We start from the raw sequence: 18,755 nt of genomic DNA on the forward strand, positions 1-18,755 counted from the left end.
TTGTATTTGGGACTTCCTGGTCTCAAAGTCCTAAGTTTGAGAATCACCTGGGTTGATTTACTCCTGTTAAACCCCTAGCAGGAGACACAATCTGGTGTGCTCTTTATTGCTCTCTGTGTGATACACAGTGCTATCACAGAACAAATTCCCCACATCATGGTTTTTTATTGGTAACTGCGAGATCAATATGGATTTCTTAATTTAGGGATAAGTTTGCAAGGCCAATTCATCTGTCTTTTTCCACTGTGAAACTCAAACACATTTCTCATTGCTGAAGAATAGCAGAGGACTGATCAGTAGTCACAACAGCTACCGACAAAACCACAAGCATTTAGGGTAATTTTTTCCCCCTGCACACATAGATCTACTTTGAAAACAATTTCAAAGAGTCAATTAGTGTTTGGTCATTGGGCATCTGTGATAGAAGATGACTAAGTGAATCAGTAGTTCCTTTCACTTATAATCACTCATTGTGGGTGTTGGATAGCAGTCGCACAAAAGTGTATGGCTACTTTTATTGCACATGGAAACTAGCTTTCAAAGCAAACCGGGGGACAAATGTGGCTGCCCAGAACACCCATTAGCTTCCCGATCAAATCTCTCTTTGATATCCAAAGTGGTACGTTCCAGCAGCACATGCTAATGACTGCAATGCTGTGAAAACTGGCTGGCTCACATGCAGGATTGTAATTTTGGTAAATCTGTTTCCTTTAAAATGCTTACTTTTTGCAGTGAGGGGAGAGAGGGGTTGTGGGAAAGAAAAAGGGAGTGAGGTAGTAAAGCAAGGCAGAACGCCAGCATTTTCTTTCAGTCAGTGTTTGTACCTTTTAAAACATTTTGCCAAATCAAAGAGATGAATTACTTCACTGTTTCTGGAGTCTGATGCAACCCTTTTCACTCACTCAGGCTGCAGTCAGCTGGTATCATTTTGCAGCCTGGGAGAGCTGTGATTTACAGTCTGGGGGATATGAATTCAGCAGTTGGATCACAAGTTTTGGAACTTTCAAAGCACAACATTGGACGTCTGTTCTTTCAGGATGCGTTTTGGCAGATGGCAGTAGCTGAGGAAATCCACCCAGTCTTCTACCTCCATTAAGTATTGGCTGGTGGGTAACTAGTGCTCTGTGTTTATATACAGTTGGTAGTATTATCATTGTTCTGTGCTCCTGTAATGAAACAATTTCTTTGCTGCTCCTGCTGTGAATAACACTGAATGAATTGTATTATCTTAACCAAAGTCACAGCAGGCACTAGGTCAATGGGTAAAACTGTCCAATGTAGGAGGGAATCTCACCCAACAGCTCAATCTCCAGCTGTTGTCATGAACCGGAGGAAAAAAAAATAATAGAAAGAAGAAACAAAATTATGTTGAAATAAAAGTAAATTAATAATATCAATGGGAAGATAACCAGAAATGGTCCAAACCCAAAGCAACACATACATGACAGAAATTTCCAAATTATTGAGGAGAATGGGCTGCAAATAGCTTAATATTTTTGCAGGGATCTTTGAGATACTGAATTCCACATTGTCTGTGCTTCCACTCCAGGGAATTTGAGAACTCTCTTTCCTCTCAAGACCTGAGACTGCTGTGCACCTCACAGGCTAGGCTCTTAATTCATTTGCTTCAAATGGTTGGATCTCCCATCATCTTGCTAGCCAAGGCTGTAGCTGAGTTGCGAGCTTGTGGATTGGAAAGAGATGGCAAATCCCCATCGCTCTCTGTGGAAAGCACAGAAACAAATACAAATTTCAGCAAAGCAGCTGCTAGCCCCCACCAGCCTTTTTTGGTGAAATACTAAGCATGATGAGCTCTTTGAAAATTGCCACAGAGCTACTAACTTATGACCTATGGTGTCTGACTGGAGTCTCTGGTGTCTATATCTTGGAAAGAAAGTCCAAGCATGCCTTTCTGTAAAACAAACAAACAGACAAACAAAACCTCTACTAAAGTTTCATCTGCTCCATAATTTACTACTTTCCACACCCAGCAAGTAGGAGAGTGGTTGCTGACCTGCACCATTTTGGCAAGCACTCAACAGGTCTTCAGGAGACTGATAATTGCACAAGAAATGTCTTCCTCTGTTCATATGGCACCTAGCACAGCTCTGGATTCTGTCCCAAGTGTTAGACTACTAACAGTATGCTAGTCATACCCAGCCGGGTGATGTTCCTGATATCTGAGTGGGAAGAGTGGCTGGCTGCTCTTCAGCCCTGGAGGTGTTGTAAACTGCTTGCCTAAGGACAAGACATTCCTGACTGGAATCACTGGTGATTCCTTCCTCACTTGTGCTAGGTGGGTGCCTTGTTAACATTTGCATTTTATCTTAATTCCCTATTGAATATTTCCCCTGAAAACTGTGGGCTTTCTTCCTAATTATTATTATTATTATTTTTTTTTCTAAATCCAACTTTCAAGAACTTAATTTTATATCTCGTTTGAATCACTGCATTTGAATCACTATTGTTTCAGCTACTGCATCCTCTAATTCAGGATGCCAGCACCAGACCATCACGGGTTCCAAGACAGGGCAACACCCCACTGATTCACTAGCATGGTTTCCGGCAGCACAGGATTGCCCTTTAGTCATTTCTTTTCTTTACAGTGGTGTCCCCTGAACCTGTTTAGATAAGAAGGGATAAGGTGACCTGAGATGAACTGCCCAACTCCCGCTACTCCAAAGATCAGTCTTTCCTTTCTTCTACCCATTCCATGACCTCTCCACTTGCTTTTAATGGTCCTGCATGCACCCAACCCTTTGATGAACTAATTCAACCTAAAATGGCAGAAAGCTGACGTGCGCACACACACACATACATACACACTAAGTTAGCAGTTTTCTATCAGGTTAGCAAACCAGGTTGTCTCAAAAGAGGTCAAGCAATTGCCAGAGCCAGCAAAAAGCAAGCAGTGCGAACAGGAAACTCCAAGAGGCAGGAAGGGAGACTGCCCTCGTCATGCAGCGGAGTGCAGTTAATAGTCTCCACACGTTGTAAATAAGAGACTGGATGTTGACCTACAGCATTTCCCATAGGAGCATTTCAAGGAATTGATAAAAACAGAAGAGAAGTGGAGTACCACACCTAGAACACTTGAGTGCCAGCTCACGGTGCCCACAAAGATGGGATCACATGGATGCGAGCAGAAGGAGATGGGCAGGAATCACCCCTCTCAGCCACCACGAGCTGACGGGCAGGCTTCACTATCTCAGAACACTACACCCAAGAAGACCTTCTGAGACCGAATTACTGCTCTTGTCAGCTTGTCTGCACGTAACATTATGTTACCTCTCTTTTCTGAAAAAAAATGAACAAATTTAAAGTAGAAGTTGGAATGTCAAGATATTAGTGTGCTCTGAATACATAAAATAGTTGATTTACTATAATCTTTATTCTAGATTGAAGAGATATTAGATAGATCTCACTTTGTTGAACTGTTTTGTTTTGTTGTCTTTGATGTATGAAAAAGCTTTTCTTGCACTGCTGAATGACCAGAAAAGGCAATGCAGAAAAAAAAATCAGTGTGTCCATTTGGAGCAGTATCACAATGGCAGTAAAACAAATGGGCTAATAAGCAGGCTAATAGCTGTAGACCGGTGTTGTAATTCTTTACCTTATGATCTCCCTACCGTTCGCTGATATTTCCATTATAAAGAAACATGCATATTTTCCTTCTGTGAGGAAATACGTAACATCAATAATAAAGGTTCTTTCTATTTCATATTAAAAGTGTCCACCTCTGCTTTTATGGGGGAAAACCCAAGCACACTATCTGCCCCAGATTTATAACACATGGATTTCTTGTATGGTTTCAAAAACATGGTATTACTGGATCTAAAAATTATGCCCTTCTCCCAAAAGACCTGCATGTAAGAGCCTTATAAACTGTATTTTGGGAAAGAGGCAGTGGCTGAGTGCTAAACCTGATGGAACAGACCATGTGGTGTATCCTCCATGCACATGACTACCTTAGGGATTTTATTTAAATGTGCCTCCAGTGTAGGTCAACACTATGATTGGAAATGGTGCATAAACACCCTGGGTTAGCTTTAAAACTGCTAGCTCTTTGCTCCTCTCAATGTAATCAGCAGCCACATCAGTTCAGTTCTCTGCTGGTTGTAAACTCCCCTCCCTCAGGCGCCAGATAAATATTTGAACAAGAGGCTGCGTGCTGAGGTAACGGTACCCACGCGAGATATCTTAAAAGTAGCTTGGGCATACCTTGGAGCATGCCTTCGATGCACAGACATCCACTGTGCTTTTTGCTTATTTACTCCTATGCTTAGCTTATATCCAAGATCCATGTTTCTTCCCTCAGTCACCTTTCAGCAATCTCCTTACCACTCTCTTGGATCACTGGAAACCTCTCCAGTACCACAGGGATTTTTCCTTTTGAACTGCTGCTGCATTTTTTGTCTTTCCTATTCTCACCTCTTTCTTCACTTCTCCTGCTGCCATTGCAATAACTGCCCCATCCTTCCACTTAGTTCTTTGAGTTCCCCCTTTCATGTCAGAGCAAGCTTAAGTTGCGTGTCCACTCACTCCTGGCACTGCACAGCTGCTGCCTGTGGACGCCTGATAGCATGTTAATGAGGTGCTCACGCACCGCAGCCGTGTGTGGTTTACATATTTCCACCAGCAGCTCTACAAGGGTGGGTGTTTTCCCAGACATTTGGCAGGAGGTGGCCTCAGCGGTTTCCTCACACTCAGCAGTGCATCTCAAGGTCTTGCATTCTTCCACTTCCAGATTCTTTCACTGAGGAAAGCGTGTTTATTGCTAAGTATAATTTTGCCTTAGTAATGTATGGTTTCCAGAAGAATTCCTGGAATCTGATGTTTACAAGCAGGGTCAGAGGTTATAGAAATACTTTCAATTTGCATATGAGTAATATACCGGGAGTTTTTTGCCCATGCATAATGCTTAATCTGTGTGACAACTGCTTTTTTATTAGTGTTGATAACTCCTCTGGCACTGAAATCAACTTGTTCAGCTGTGTGGGTGGTTCACAGTATTCCGAGGCAGCTCAGTAAATGAAAATGAATATTCTCTACTCCTCTTCATCACCCAGACTCTTCTCCCAGTGTAGGCAGGAATATTAACAAGAATGAAAACATCAGTAAAGCTCTCACATTTGAAGTCTCCCAGCTGGAGATCCTCTCTCAATGTATCAACCAAATACAGGGTGGCAGCATTATTATCCACTGCAAAATGTTCCTGCAGTGTGTTACTTTAATCCCTGAGCAAGCAAATGAAACAGAAAGATAATGTTACTGAGATGAGCATCTTGACAGTTCACTGCTGAGTATGGGCCCTCAGAAAAGTTAATGGCTTCACAGGCTTTCCGCGGGACTGTACTGAGAGGGTGCTATATGGAAATTGACTCATTCTAGACGAGTGAGATTTTTTTGGTGGTATGGAAGACTTACAATCTAACGCTGATTTTGTACTCCTTCAGCTTGTCAGAATAGTGGCATTCTGCATGGTTTTCCATTTTTTCTCCCGCTGAAGTCAGCATGTGTCTGGCTGACTGACCGCACTGGGGATGTGCAATGGGAGGTAGGGTCATGGTGATCTCATATCTAGCGCAGCATAAAATGGCTATAATTAATATGAGGGACTTGTCGCAATGTGGACTCTGGATCAGTGCTTTATGGCCCATATTTGGTAGACTGAACATTCTGAAGATTTTAGAACAGTGTCTCAATGGCCATAGATGCTTTACATGAGAACACAAGACCTTGACTGTATTTCAAATGTATGTTTCATGGTGGCAGCTGCTTAAAATATTGTCCCTATATGTGGGATTGGAAAGGTGTCATAATGATCTGCTCTAAAACAGATTCCTGCAGACCAGGAGGACTGATCTCAGGATTACCCAGGCTCTCTGTTCAGCAGCTAGGAGGTGGTGTTTGAGGGACATCACCAAACCCTATAGTTCAGTGGAGCAGCACGATAAACCATAAGCAGACTTCATAGCAGCAGAATATGAGATCTAAGAATTCAGCTTTTGTCCTTTAGAGAAAGATAAGAGTGCAGTCGCAATGCACTAGCATGTAAGGAGTTAGCTTGTCATTTATTTGAAGAAAAAATATCTCCACAATATCCTGACAGGTAAAGTTTAAAGGTCTTAAATTTACTTCTGAACAGGACAGTGTTTCATCCCCATCCTAACACATTTAACTAAATGAGATTTGCATAATCTCTGTGGCCCTCATCTGTTCGGCTTAATCGGCCACATAATTATTTGGAAAATTGTGCCTCAATGTGCCTGATGCCTTCACTTACTTCTCACTGCTTATTAAACAAAAATAAACACAAATTGTTCTTTTTTGATGTACCACACTCTGAGTAAATAGCTTTCCTAGAACACAGATGTTCTCAGGTTTGTCTGGGTGCGACCATGGTTCGTTTAAAAGCTTATCTCATAGATGCATCTTTCCTCCACCTCCATTATACATCAAGGACTGTATCCAATTACAAGCAACTTTTTACTGTCTTTTGCTTTAGAAACCAGAGGAACAAAAGGGTCTCCAAGCGGCCATGAAGAATTTTCATGGGAGGCCACCATCAGGTATTTTGTTAAGTGTGGTTTGGAAACATCTTGTGCTCAGAAACACCAGTACAGTGAGAGCAGGCAAAGACTAGCTTCAACCATGCTCTTTTCCCTAGCACTACTCCTGATTTTATACTTACACGACAACAAGCAATGCATCATTGTGGCACCTTGGTTCAATTTGCTAATTTGCAAATGAAGCATCTTTTCCTTTGCACAAATGGAAACTCTCTAGCTCCATGCTGCTCTGGTCAATGAAAACAGGAGACTGTTGAGATATACGTGATCATTTTTTCTATGTGAAAGCTAACAAGTAAAAAGCACATTTCTGACATTTAGACAAGCTTCCTCATGATGATATACAAGTCTCTGTAATTGTCACCATCTGACAGACATATTTGAGCAGGGATGTGTTTATTGTCACTCAAGGAATATGTGGCCTATTCCCAAAGATCATCAAGGGTACAGTTACATAGGATGACCAAACAAGCTTAACAGCTCAGGCACATAAAAAGCAGGACTCCTGTTCCTTCCTTTCCCCCTTGCTGCACCAGTCCTCGGTGTCTGATCATAACTCCTCTTTGGGCACAGATGTCGGGCCAACAGATGCTTTGCTGAGCCAACCAAATTTGTTCATCAAAATCAATTTGCAAAAACAATTGCTGTTGTTGTTGTTGTTGGATTAGTGAGTTGAAAGAGCCCACAGAAGGGTTCAGTGAGTGCTAGACCATGGCTAGCAAGCAGAAATGCATGGCTCGGGCATAGGGAGGGAAGGTAGGAAGACCTTTCTGCTTTAATAACCAGTGAATTGATAAGAGTGGCTCTGCTATGACATGTAATTCTACCCAGTATTGGTCTCAGGCTAAGGATCTCCCAGATTTGATTATCTCAGGCCATGTAAAAGATGTCATAAGAACATATTTGTGACCTCTTTCATGTACTCATAAGGGAAACAGAATGATTTACACAGACCTTACATCCCTTACATCACAAAGTAAATATAAATGTACCAAAGGACAATATGTGGTAAATATATGAAAATGAAATCAATTAAGGTTGAATTTCAGTGTTTCTTTTTCTTCTTATTTAAAGAAAAAAATATCTCCTGAATAGAAAAGAATTTGTTTAAGGAATTAACTTTACAATAGCTTTATTTCTACAATGGTAACATCTCACCAACATCCTAAAAGTCTTACCTACTTATAATAATGCACAAAATGGTACCTTTAGATAATATTTTGTCTTGCTAGGTTTAGAGGAATGAGAATGTACCTTGGCACTGACTCTTGCTGTTACTAGCAATGATAGTCTTGTCTCCTTGCTGCCTCCTGTAGTACATCAGACACATAGATCAAACTGGTAGTATTGGATGGCGATGACAATTGTACGCAATGCTCAGTTCAGTTCTCAGTCCAGTGCCCAAATCAGCAATAGACTCCAGGTCACTGACTTTCTTCCTAACTGTTTTTTTTTCCAAGGATTAAACATCTGTATACAAACCTGAAATTCTTTAAAGCTATTCCAAATTTTGGACAGAGTCTTGTGTAACCATTTCACAATATTTACAGGGGTAGCTTGCATTCCACCTCAGGCTGCTGCTCTTATCTCCTGCTTCCACAGCAATGATGAGGTAAAAGGAAAGATGGAGTGGAAACTATTTTGGCACATGTATATGTTTTTCTAACATGCTAAGAAAACCTTTATCTTTCTCCCCTTCATTGTAACTAACATGCCAAAAGAATGGATATTAAAGAACACAGTAAGAGCCTGTGTTGACAGGAAGGTAGTAGAGCATGTCCTATATCTTGATTTTGGAAAAATATTTGTTGCATGCAACATTCTAATAATCAGGCTAAGAAAAGACAGTCTACACAAACCTATATATGGGGTACAAAAGCAGTAAGAAAACCATATTGAGAAGGTAGCGATCAAAGGTTCCCTGCTAAAACGGAAGCCTGCACTGAGCAGGGCTTTGCACTGGTTAAATTCCTGTTTAACCTATTTTCATTATGCCCTGGTACAGAACCTATTTTCATTATGACTACAGAATCTAATAGAGAGGATGCATATTAGATTTACAACTGACACTAATCTGGGAAGGACTGTGAAATAATTGAGAACAAACTTGCATAAAAAAAAAAAAATAACATAAAAACATAACAGAAACCAAAACAGAACACAGTAGTCATTATAACAATCCATTTGCATCTACATACTGAATATTACATGTAATTCTACTCCCCCTATCTACAGAAGGGATAGAGTAGAACTAGAAAAGGTTAAGAAAAAGATAACGTAGGTGACCAAAGCCATGGGATGTGCCTGTATGAAGCCTTTTTAAATGCTGTGTCTTAAAGACAATGATTCACATTTTGTCCAGCACAATTTGTGACATTCCTTTCAAGAAGACTTTTCAATCTGTAACAGAACTGACTGAGGAAAGATGCATCAGTGATCTATAAAATTCTGAGCATCATGAAGAATGTGCATAGCAAACTCAATTCAATAAGATTACTTATTCTCTTTCAAATAAACACCCAGGCAGAATAAAATGGAATTATGGCTGGGTCAGAATAAACAAAAGGAGAAATCTTTTTACACAATTACTACTTGAGCTGTGGAACTCTTTCCCACAGAATCTTTTGCATGCCAGAAGTTCTTATCGGTCAAAAACTAATTAATCAAAAGAAAGGTAATTCAGAGATATTAAATATGACGGACACCGCCATCTGTTTCATGGAAGCCATGAATTCAAAAACTGCTGCAGGCAGAATGCCACCTCACACTTTCTTGTTCTTAGATGTTTCCACAGGTACTTCCTTTTGTTTGTACTTGGAGATTCAATTTGTAATTCGTGCACATTACTGCTTAAGCTACTGACCATTGCCAAGAACAGGATATCTGACTTGAGCGATGTTTGGTGTGACCCAGTGTGGTTGCTTGTACCTTCTTTTGACTCTATGAATGCCTTATTTATGTCACTCAGGGAGGTTTTGCCCTCAAGTTCTAAAAGAGGTCCTCTCTCAGGTAAATCATTCTCATTCTCTCCTTGTGCCCAGGATGAGGCACGTTCACCCCACATTTACTTCTTCAAGAACTCTGCATATCTTGAAACTGCCGTTTGGTAGGCCAGGGCTCGTTGATACTTCTCTTCCTTTGCCAGGTGGAATTTCTAGAGGAAGCCTGTCCTGCATATACTATGTCTCCTCCAACTTTGGGGATTTGGGTCTACGATATCAACATTTGCAGAAGATGACAAGCTTGCCCTAAAATAAAATTGTCAATCAACCAATTTTTAATGTATTTGTCAGATTAGGGACGTGACTTACAATGGGCATTAGAAGTACTGTGTATTGTCCTGTACCAGTGGACAATTTAATATTATGACTGCATCGTGGTCACTACTTAGGAGGAATTATGGCTGTGTGCTATAAATATTATAATGAATTAACTTAGCACCATGAAAGGATTTCTCCTGCCTTTTGCCATGTTTTGAGCAAGAACCCAGTGCATGAATTAACCATGCAGGATCTACCTGCAGCAGATTATTGTGCTGACTCGATATAAACAAAAATAAGGACACATATAAACAGCAATGTCTTCATGAAATACAAACAGGCTGCTATTAAATTCCATCTGCTGTTGTATCAGGCAATTTGGGGACCCAAGCACCTGATTCCCTGCATTTCCTCCATAAATACGTTGTTGGGTCTGCACTAAGGAACAACAGGGACCAAAGTGCTTCCTGTCAGTGTTGGCCGCACACGCTTGCAGCAACATGCTACAGACACATGTTCTAATTCAAAAACTGTTCTGCTTGAACAGTACATGCAGGTGAAAACTCATACTGCATTTTGGGATCTTGTGTCTGGATACCTCAACCTATTACATACTTAATTTCCCAACTGGATAATTAATTTCTGTTTTTGATCATTTTGTCTAGGTGCTTGTCATATTGATTTAGTCATGTACCTGACCTATTAGGAGGCAAAGAACAATTTTCAATGTAAAGTGATCTAACGTCCTTTGTGTGGCATATGTGGAAGGCACAGGAGACGGGTACATAATCTCTCCTTGAACTTTTAGTACCACATTTATAACATGTATGGTCAACCAGGCTGAGACTCATTTCTATTCAAAGGACTGCTCTCTTTCCATATCTTACAGTCTGTAAGCAAGGATAAAATCTCTTCTTAACATCTCAGTCACTTACGTTCTGGAAACCTCTGGGACATTAGTTACAGCATGAAGAGAAAACATGACATGGACTGATGTATTTGAAGACCAATGATGCCAATCGTTCACAGCATGATGTTTAAATTCATTGGATGTTTTTAACTTTGCTAAACATACGCAGAAAATCAAGATGTTACATAGTTGTTTAAATGGCAAAATCTGTATGGAAAAGCTTTTGCTAATGCTGTCAACACACAGAATTTGTAATATGCTGTAAGTACCAAACACATTCAGTGACAGTGAAGATTCAGCATGAAGGAAATAAACAGAGGATTACACAGAAGATTGCAGAAGATGCAATAAATAAAACAAAATCCTTCCAAGACTTTTTTTTATTTTTATTATTATTTCCCAAGCTCTCCAGTACATCTACTACCTTTGTGTCTATAACTGGAATTGCTGCCAGAGTATGCTAATAGCTGATCTTGTGAAGCAGAAATTAAGAATTTTAGACCATGAAAACTGAAAGAATTTATATTTCAAATCAAGACATGATGAAATATTGAAACATTTAAGATAATGTGACATTTACAGATTAAGTTAAATAAATCATTTAATAAGGTCTGTGATTAATTAAATCTCTAATTAAATTAATTAGAGTAATGGATACTATTAATCCCTCTACTCAGTCCAACTGAAGAATAAAGCAGTCTCGTGTTTGCACACAAAGCACAAAGTGCCTTACTGAAGTGAGTTTTAACAAGCTAAGCAGAATGCTAGGATCAGTCAGAATTCTTGAACTGTGCAATGATTATTCAGTCAAAAAAAAAAAAAAAAAAAAAGGTCTGAAAATTCACCTGCTTGGAATTTTTGAGGCAAATGTAATATTGCTCAAATAAATTGTGTTTGCTCATTGTTACCTGTCTTTCTTTTGGAGTGTTTAATACTTCACAGATGAGACTCCTGTTAGCAAGTCCTTCCTTTGCCAAACTTTCACTTGTAAAAGATAAGCTCATGGAACTTTGTACAACATGTTAACAGGAAAAATATGAATCCTTCATCTTTGCTTCTTCCTCATTAGGAAATACTCATGAAGACTTTGGGGAAAAAAAGTAAGATTTAACATCATTGTATTTATTAGGTTCCGAAACAATACACATTCACATCCTTTTGAATACAGTACATTTGGCACAGTAATAATGTTTACGATGAAATAACACTAATGAATGGCAAGAGATTCAAATTACATCCATAAGAAAAAAAAAATCTGTACAAATAAATCCTCACAATAAAAAAAAAACTACCCTCCCCCCACCCCAACTGAATACATTTTATATTTAGCCAGAACTTTTCTGCACATAATTTAAAAAGAGGTAATTTGTAAGCCTTTTTTGGAGATAATTATTTTTCACCCTATGGAGAAAAATGTTTTTCACTTTTTTTTAATAAAGTCTATTTGGGAGGAAAAACAAGAAGCAATGGATTCTTTATAATCATTATTATTATTAATAATCTTTTTGGCATTTTGCACTCATTTTACAAAGAAGGAACAGGAAAGATTTTACAGAATAGGCAGAAATGTAAATGTCCATTTTTAAGAATTATCTTTAAAAAATGTTCAAGGTAACAGACAAACCTTCTGATGTAAACCCAATGCAGAGGATCTAACTATTTATATTGAAGAAATATCTGCCCATGCAAAAGTTTTGATCTCCTTGACTTTTCTCTTAGCATCCTACCAAACAATGCAGGTGCCGAGGCCTCTTGAAATACAAACATCTGCTAATTATCTTTCTGTTAAAAATGGGAATATAGCTTACTTACAAAAGCCTTATGGGATGCTTTTATTCCTTCAAAATAAATGCTCATAGTTTTAGGTAAAGGCCTCTTGTTGTACAAACAGTAGTGCACTATCCAATAACTTGCCTTCCTAGCCATCTACTCACCTATGGAAAGGAATGCTTTAGCATTGTGATCAGTTCTTGCCTGGATGTCAAAAGCTAATTGTGATGAGAAATAAACAGAGCCAGTAGTGAGACACGAATTGATGGGCAGTTCTACAATATATTTCTAAAAGAGAAAGAAATTTAAACATTGAGATGATGCAATCATTAAGATGTTTCTGTGCTGGTACTCAGCTCCAGAAGCTAGTCTTTTCCCAGTACAAAAGATTACTGAAGATAAATTAAATTAAACTAAAGGCTTGATCCATTATTACACCTGTAGGCCAGACAACACATTAATTGATATATCATAATATTTAATATTTTGAAATCATCATAAGAATATATATAATAATTACACCTGAGTTTTAAAAACAAAACAAAATGGAACTGAATGTTGTCATCAGTAACAGGCTATGAGCAGCCAGACGTAAAACTGACACAAACTAACTCATCTGCTTGAGACCAAGATTATCTCTTAAAGCCAATGATTCACACTTTGTCCACCACAATTTGTAACATTCCTTCTCTTTCTTAGCTCTATCATATCATAATAGAGTTGAAGAGAACTATACAGGAGATTTAGTATAGCTTAATATATGTCTACATCTTTTTATAACAAAAACCTCATCTCTCTGACAGTAACTTGAACCAATACACATACAAGAGTATTGCACATGGACATTATTATAATTATTCTTTCATAGACTAACATTTTAATAGTATGCCTGAACATGCAGCAGTTGATACCTCTATATTCAATGAATTCCACAGGCCTTGCAGCAAACACTATATACAAAATCTCACCTGTACAAAAGGCAAAAAAGCTTCTTTAGTGCCACTTTGCCAATCACAAGTATATATATTTTGTGCAGCTGGAAATCCATGTGCAACAATTAAAATGGATTCCAATGACCGCTCACTCAGTCCAGTAAAATATATAATAAAATGACCTCAGCGATACATGTACACAAAAAAAAAAAAAAAAAAAAGAAAAACAACCCCCGAAAAAACAAACCAAACAAAAGAAACAAAACAAAACCAAAACCACAGGGTACTCCTGGAAATATAAGTACATAACACTGTTAGCATATCTACAGGAGGTAACTTCACATTAGTAATATTGTCCACATGAGTTACCATTTCAATTAATACACAAAAAATTCAATTTACAACTTTCAATATTGTCAGTTTGTGAATGTTTGATCTTCAGTTTTTCAACACACTTCCACATAATGCATGTATAGCCTTATTTTGTGTCTTCTAAAAGCAGATTTCTTTTAGATTTTAAACATAGAAACAACAAACACAGTAGTATTATGGTTTTGTAAAAGTGTGCAAAAGTAACACACTGCTGACAAAATAAATATAAATAAGAAATTATTCATCAACTTAGCTACAATGGAAAAGGCAAATTTATAATGTTTATAATTAATTTTTAATGTAAAATTAATTGTAAACATTTGCAAGCTTGCCATCACATTAATGGTTCATTTAAATGGATATTCAATTTAGTAACATGGATAGTATACCCAATTGCCTGAAAAACTGTAAAATGCCTATAAATAGCTGTGATAAAGTACTATAGGCTTTTTATTCCTTAGCCCTTTAATATCCATCTAAATAGTAACTACTTCTTGCTTTAAATAAATTTTCAGTTATCTTCATGACTCTTCTTATTCCTAAATGTTTTCCCTAAATTTTACGAGGAACTTCATCAAAAGCCTTAATTGATGTGCTGCTTCTTCTGGACAGCTTTATTTCATGTTTGTACCTCACTGCATTAAGACATTCATAATTGAGGGCTACACCTCCAAGAAGGCAGACTTCTTTGCATTCTGAAGAGCAATATATTACTTATTTGTTCCACATTTGAGTACAGATCTCACCGTAACCACTGGTACAGAAGAAACAGTTTCAACTTCTTAGCTTAAATGCACATGACAATTACATGACACGGTCTGTTAAATCACTTTTAATCGCCGAGCTCCATTTTCTATGCAAAAGATGCGATTCTGTCCTCTGGGGAAATCTTAGGAATAAAAGAAAAGTTGAAAATGTACGGCAGTGTGTTACATCTACAATTTCTGATACAAAATTGTTTTGCATTGCTTTGTGAGAGAGAAATTAAGAGTGCTTTCATGTCAGAAGATTAAAGGAAAAAAAAACAATAAATATATACTTAAATCAGGGATATGGGCTCAGGGAAAGAGAAGTAGTTCTTGATCTACTGAGTCTCAGTAATTTGACGATCTCTTCAGAATCACTTCTTGCAGCATCATTCATCTGTCAGCCTAACGTTGTCTATGGCAGTAGCTCTTCTCCAAAATATGAGAACCCTTTAAATTCTTCTTGATTGATTTGTTTTATAATTGTCTCGTCCACTAGCGTTAATACTGGTTCTTCTCGTGTAAAGTCTTGATCAAAGTTATTTACATCCCTTTTGGTTTTCTAAGAAGAAAAATACAAATAATGTGAATGGTAAAATAGCATAATAAAATAACAGGTCCTGCTTCCCCCATCCCCAAAAGGTTGAATTTTCTGGAATGATTGAAATAAAAGAGGAGCTACTTCGCACACAGAATAACAGACATATGAGAAAAGCTACAGGAGCAAATACTATAAATGAGTTCAGGAGAGGCCACAGAAGCAGTACTATAAATGAGTTCCTAGAGACTCGCTGGTCTCTGACAGGCGAAGGAACAGCAGTATGATGATAAAGCAGGAAGCTGAGATCAGGACTAACTTAAAAAAGGCTTTGGCATAGTAGGTGGTATGGCAGTTTCATCTTAGGTTTGAACATAACAATTTCTCATTTGAGAGGCACAGAGTGAATTTGATTTCCCCACAATATACCCTACTGTTTCAACTCTAAGCTAACTGTTTCCTTGCATCTGTCTACACCTGCCTTTAAAATTAGATCACACCAGATCCCAGTCCAAAATCCTCGAACTCAACACTGGCAACTCAGATTTCTTAATGCAGCCCAATGTCATTCAGAGCAAAATGGCAAAGTGTGAAAGTCTGGCTCCAGAGAAATCCATCTTGGAGCTCTCCTTCATTTCAATGGCACCAGGACTTCCCCACTGAAGACTAAAGCACTAAAGTCTTTCAGTGAAGTTGGCCTAACAAGGTGCAATTGTACATGTTCTGGTTGCGATAAAATGTATTACGCAGAGACAGGATTGAGAGGGCCAGCTCATTTTCCTTAGGGCGCTCACGACAGTGACTACCCATAACCACTTAGGTGTAAAGAACAGCAGGACACAGGGGAAAATATTCCTCAAGGCCATTCTCCTGACACCCGCACTGTTTGTGCTTTTCATGTTAGTAGTGTATTTCAGACACGTACAGGTTCAGGGAATTGGAACAAACATTTTCCTTTCTCCTTTTTTGTCTTTTTTTTCCCTGAAACTTAATGGAGGCATTCTGGCACTCTAAAAAAAAAAGTCTTTATATCCATCCTGTACATTTGGGGTAATGATGATACCAGAAATACAATAGCTATTTGGATTGCAAAGTTAAATGATAAACTCATGAAGTGGTACATCATAAACACGTACATTGATGAATTCTAAATGGATTACAGGCCTTCTTTCAATGCAGATAATTTTTCCTATATAATATGTGTATATATATATCACTGTATTTTCTTCATCAGCTCCACTAAGGCATTAAAAATGTAGCAACTATCACATATGCTGTTTGTAAGAACTTTACAGATACAGAAAATAAAAGGTCTATAGAAATGCAAGAGACTCTGTCAGTTGTAAACCAAGTATTTTTTAAGTACAGGCAACCAAAAATATACATTCTCTATCCACAGAATTCCACAAAAAGGAAAGGAATATGGAGTTAACAAACTATATATAACCATATATGTATATGGTTATATAACCACATGTACATGGTTATATAACCATATACATATATGGTTATATATAGTTTGTTATGGTTATGGTTATATAGTTTGATATGGTTATGTATATAACCATATACATATATGGTTATATAACCACATGGTTATATATGTTTACATTGTTTAGATTTGTAATTGCTTTGTACAGAAAGACTGCACATGAAGTGTATGTGACCCATACATTCTGAACTGCATAAAGAGTAAGGAACACAGCTCAGAGCTTTGGCTTTTTTTTTCTAGTCATTTTGGCAAATACTGTAAAATAAGAATGAAATTCCACAGGAATTTTGAAATATATTACATTTTAACTATGTCTACATTCTTCCTTTTCCCCATGTCCTACCATAGTATTTTCGCACATAAAATAAATTTGCTACAAGAATGGTCACTAAAGCAGAAAGAAGTGAACATTTGTAGAAAGCAGAATTCAAAATCAGAACTATAGCTATGTTCAGGAGAAACTTACCTATACTGACACATGCTTACACCACTAGCTATCCAGGGCAAATAAGCTCTACACTAGCTGAGAACAAATGCATGACAAATAGTTTTCAGTTTTTCATACTGAACATATTTGGAAAAGTGTTTGCTTTCTGAATCTAAAAGAATAAGATGGTAAACTTTTCAGACCCTGTAATAGTGACTTTTTTTCCAGAAAACCATTGCTGAGCTTTGCAAAGGTGTTAGGTTAAAAGAGTGCAGATGAATACTTCTGAAAAAAACTAAATCCCATTGATTACAAATAATTGCACTTCCAATAGAACTGTGAATCCCAAACACTTCTGAAACAACAAAGAAAGGTATTCACTTAGATTTAAAAGCCTAGCATTTCTTCAAGTCTGCCTTCAAGAAAAAGATAAAAGTTTTAACTTTCTTAGACTTGGAAGAAATCCCCTGTCTTTTTGGAAGCATAGATATAAACCACCCAGTTTATTAACAGGCCAAGTATGGAGCAATCTGAGATTGCAAGGATATGCTAGCAAGCCTCTAACAAACCAATTGATCAAGTGAGATTAAATAAACCACAGGGCACAAAAGCGAGTGGATTAAGCCATAAAAGTCAAAAGGTAGAGGTCATAACAAGTGCCTCTTTTCAACAGAAAGATTTATTTGAGAAATCCTCCTTAGCAACTTAGTCAGTTTCTTCCTGAAGCTATGGCTATTTTGCAAAGCAGCATCTCGTAAGATGGAACAGGTCTGGCCACATTTCTGCTACTATTGCTATTTTAATATACTTGCACTGTGAATACTCTGTAGGTCAACAGCATGACCAAAATATAGTTGTAGCATGAAGGCTCAGCATGAAGGTATGAAGGGCTGTGGCTATCTCCTAGCAGAGAAACTGAGAAAAGAAAGATGATCTGCAAGGTAGGGAGAGTAATACAAGGAAAACAGACTGTGGTTATTATCCAACTTCGAATATTAAAAACAAAAAATCATGAAGTGGAAAAATCTGTAGACTGGCTGGCAAATGCATCACTAACAAAGCAGTAAATAAATGGGTAGGGTTCTGTTTATTTAGCCTAAAGCTCCTGAGACTTTGGGGCACATTATTTTCATGTTTTCAAACAGTTTTCCAGATTTTTCAATTTCAGAAGACAGAAGAAACTGTGGTTACTAGGAAAAAAAGACACCCCTTTCCCTCGCCCTCCAGGCTTTCCACTCAAACACACAAAAACACTTGATTTGGCTGCACCTTGTGTTTAGCATGTGTCATCGTTAAACGAGGGCAGGGGTGCTGCAACTGCCCAGCTGCTTTCAACGGTGGGTGCCAAATCCCATGCTGCACTGAAACTGCCTAACTGCAGGTAGCATGTAGGCAATCACTCTATTTGACAAAGGACAGCAGCAGCACCATGGCACTTCTAATGACTACAAATGATATAACTCCAATTTCATACCCCATATGAAAGATGGCTTATCCATCAGCACTATGTCTCTGACGGTGAGAAGGAATAGTGACTCACTAACTCTTGTGCAGGAAATGTGCCAGCTAGTTGATCACTTATTATTATTTTTTTTTTCCTCTAGCAGCATGAACGCTTCACAGGTCTCCCATCTGAGCACTGACCTAATGCATGACCTGCTTATCCTGGTAGATATGATGAGCCTGCTTCACATGGGTGATACTATCTGTTCAGATCAAACACTTCTGCCACAGGA

General features: G+C 38.1%; 1 protein-coding gene across 2 annotated transcripts in view; it reads right to left on the reverse strand.

The window, feature by feature from the left end:
- Positions 1–11,843: 11,843 nt before the first annotated feature.
- Positions 11,844–18,755, reverse strand: part of PRKCE (protein kinase C epsilon) — a 295,529-nt gene continuing 288,617 nt past the window's right edge. Inside the window, exon 15 of one of the 2 annotated variants that reach the window (XM_068676665.1) lies at positions 11,844–15,124. In XM_068676665.1, coding sequence (XP_068532766.1) covers positions 14,978–15,124 — 147 coding nt within the window. In that variant the 3' untranslated portion in view covers positions 11,844–14,977. The remainder of the gene's footprint in view (positions 15,125–18,755) is intronic. The other variant, XM_068676666.1, reaches the window with a different exon arrangement.

This window comes from Anas acuta, chromosome 3 (assembly GCF_963932015.1).
Source record: "Anas acuta chromosome 3, bAnaAcu1.1, whole genome shotgun sequence".
In the NCBI taxonomy this organism is placed as follows: Eukaryota; Metazoa; Chordata; class Aves; order Anseriformes; family Anatidae; genus Anas; species Anas acuta.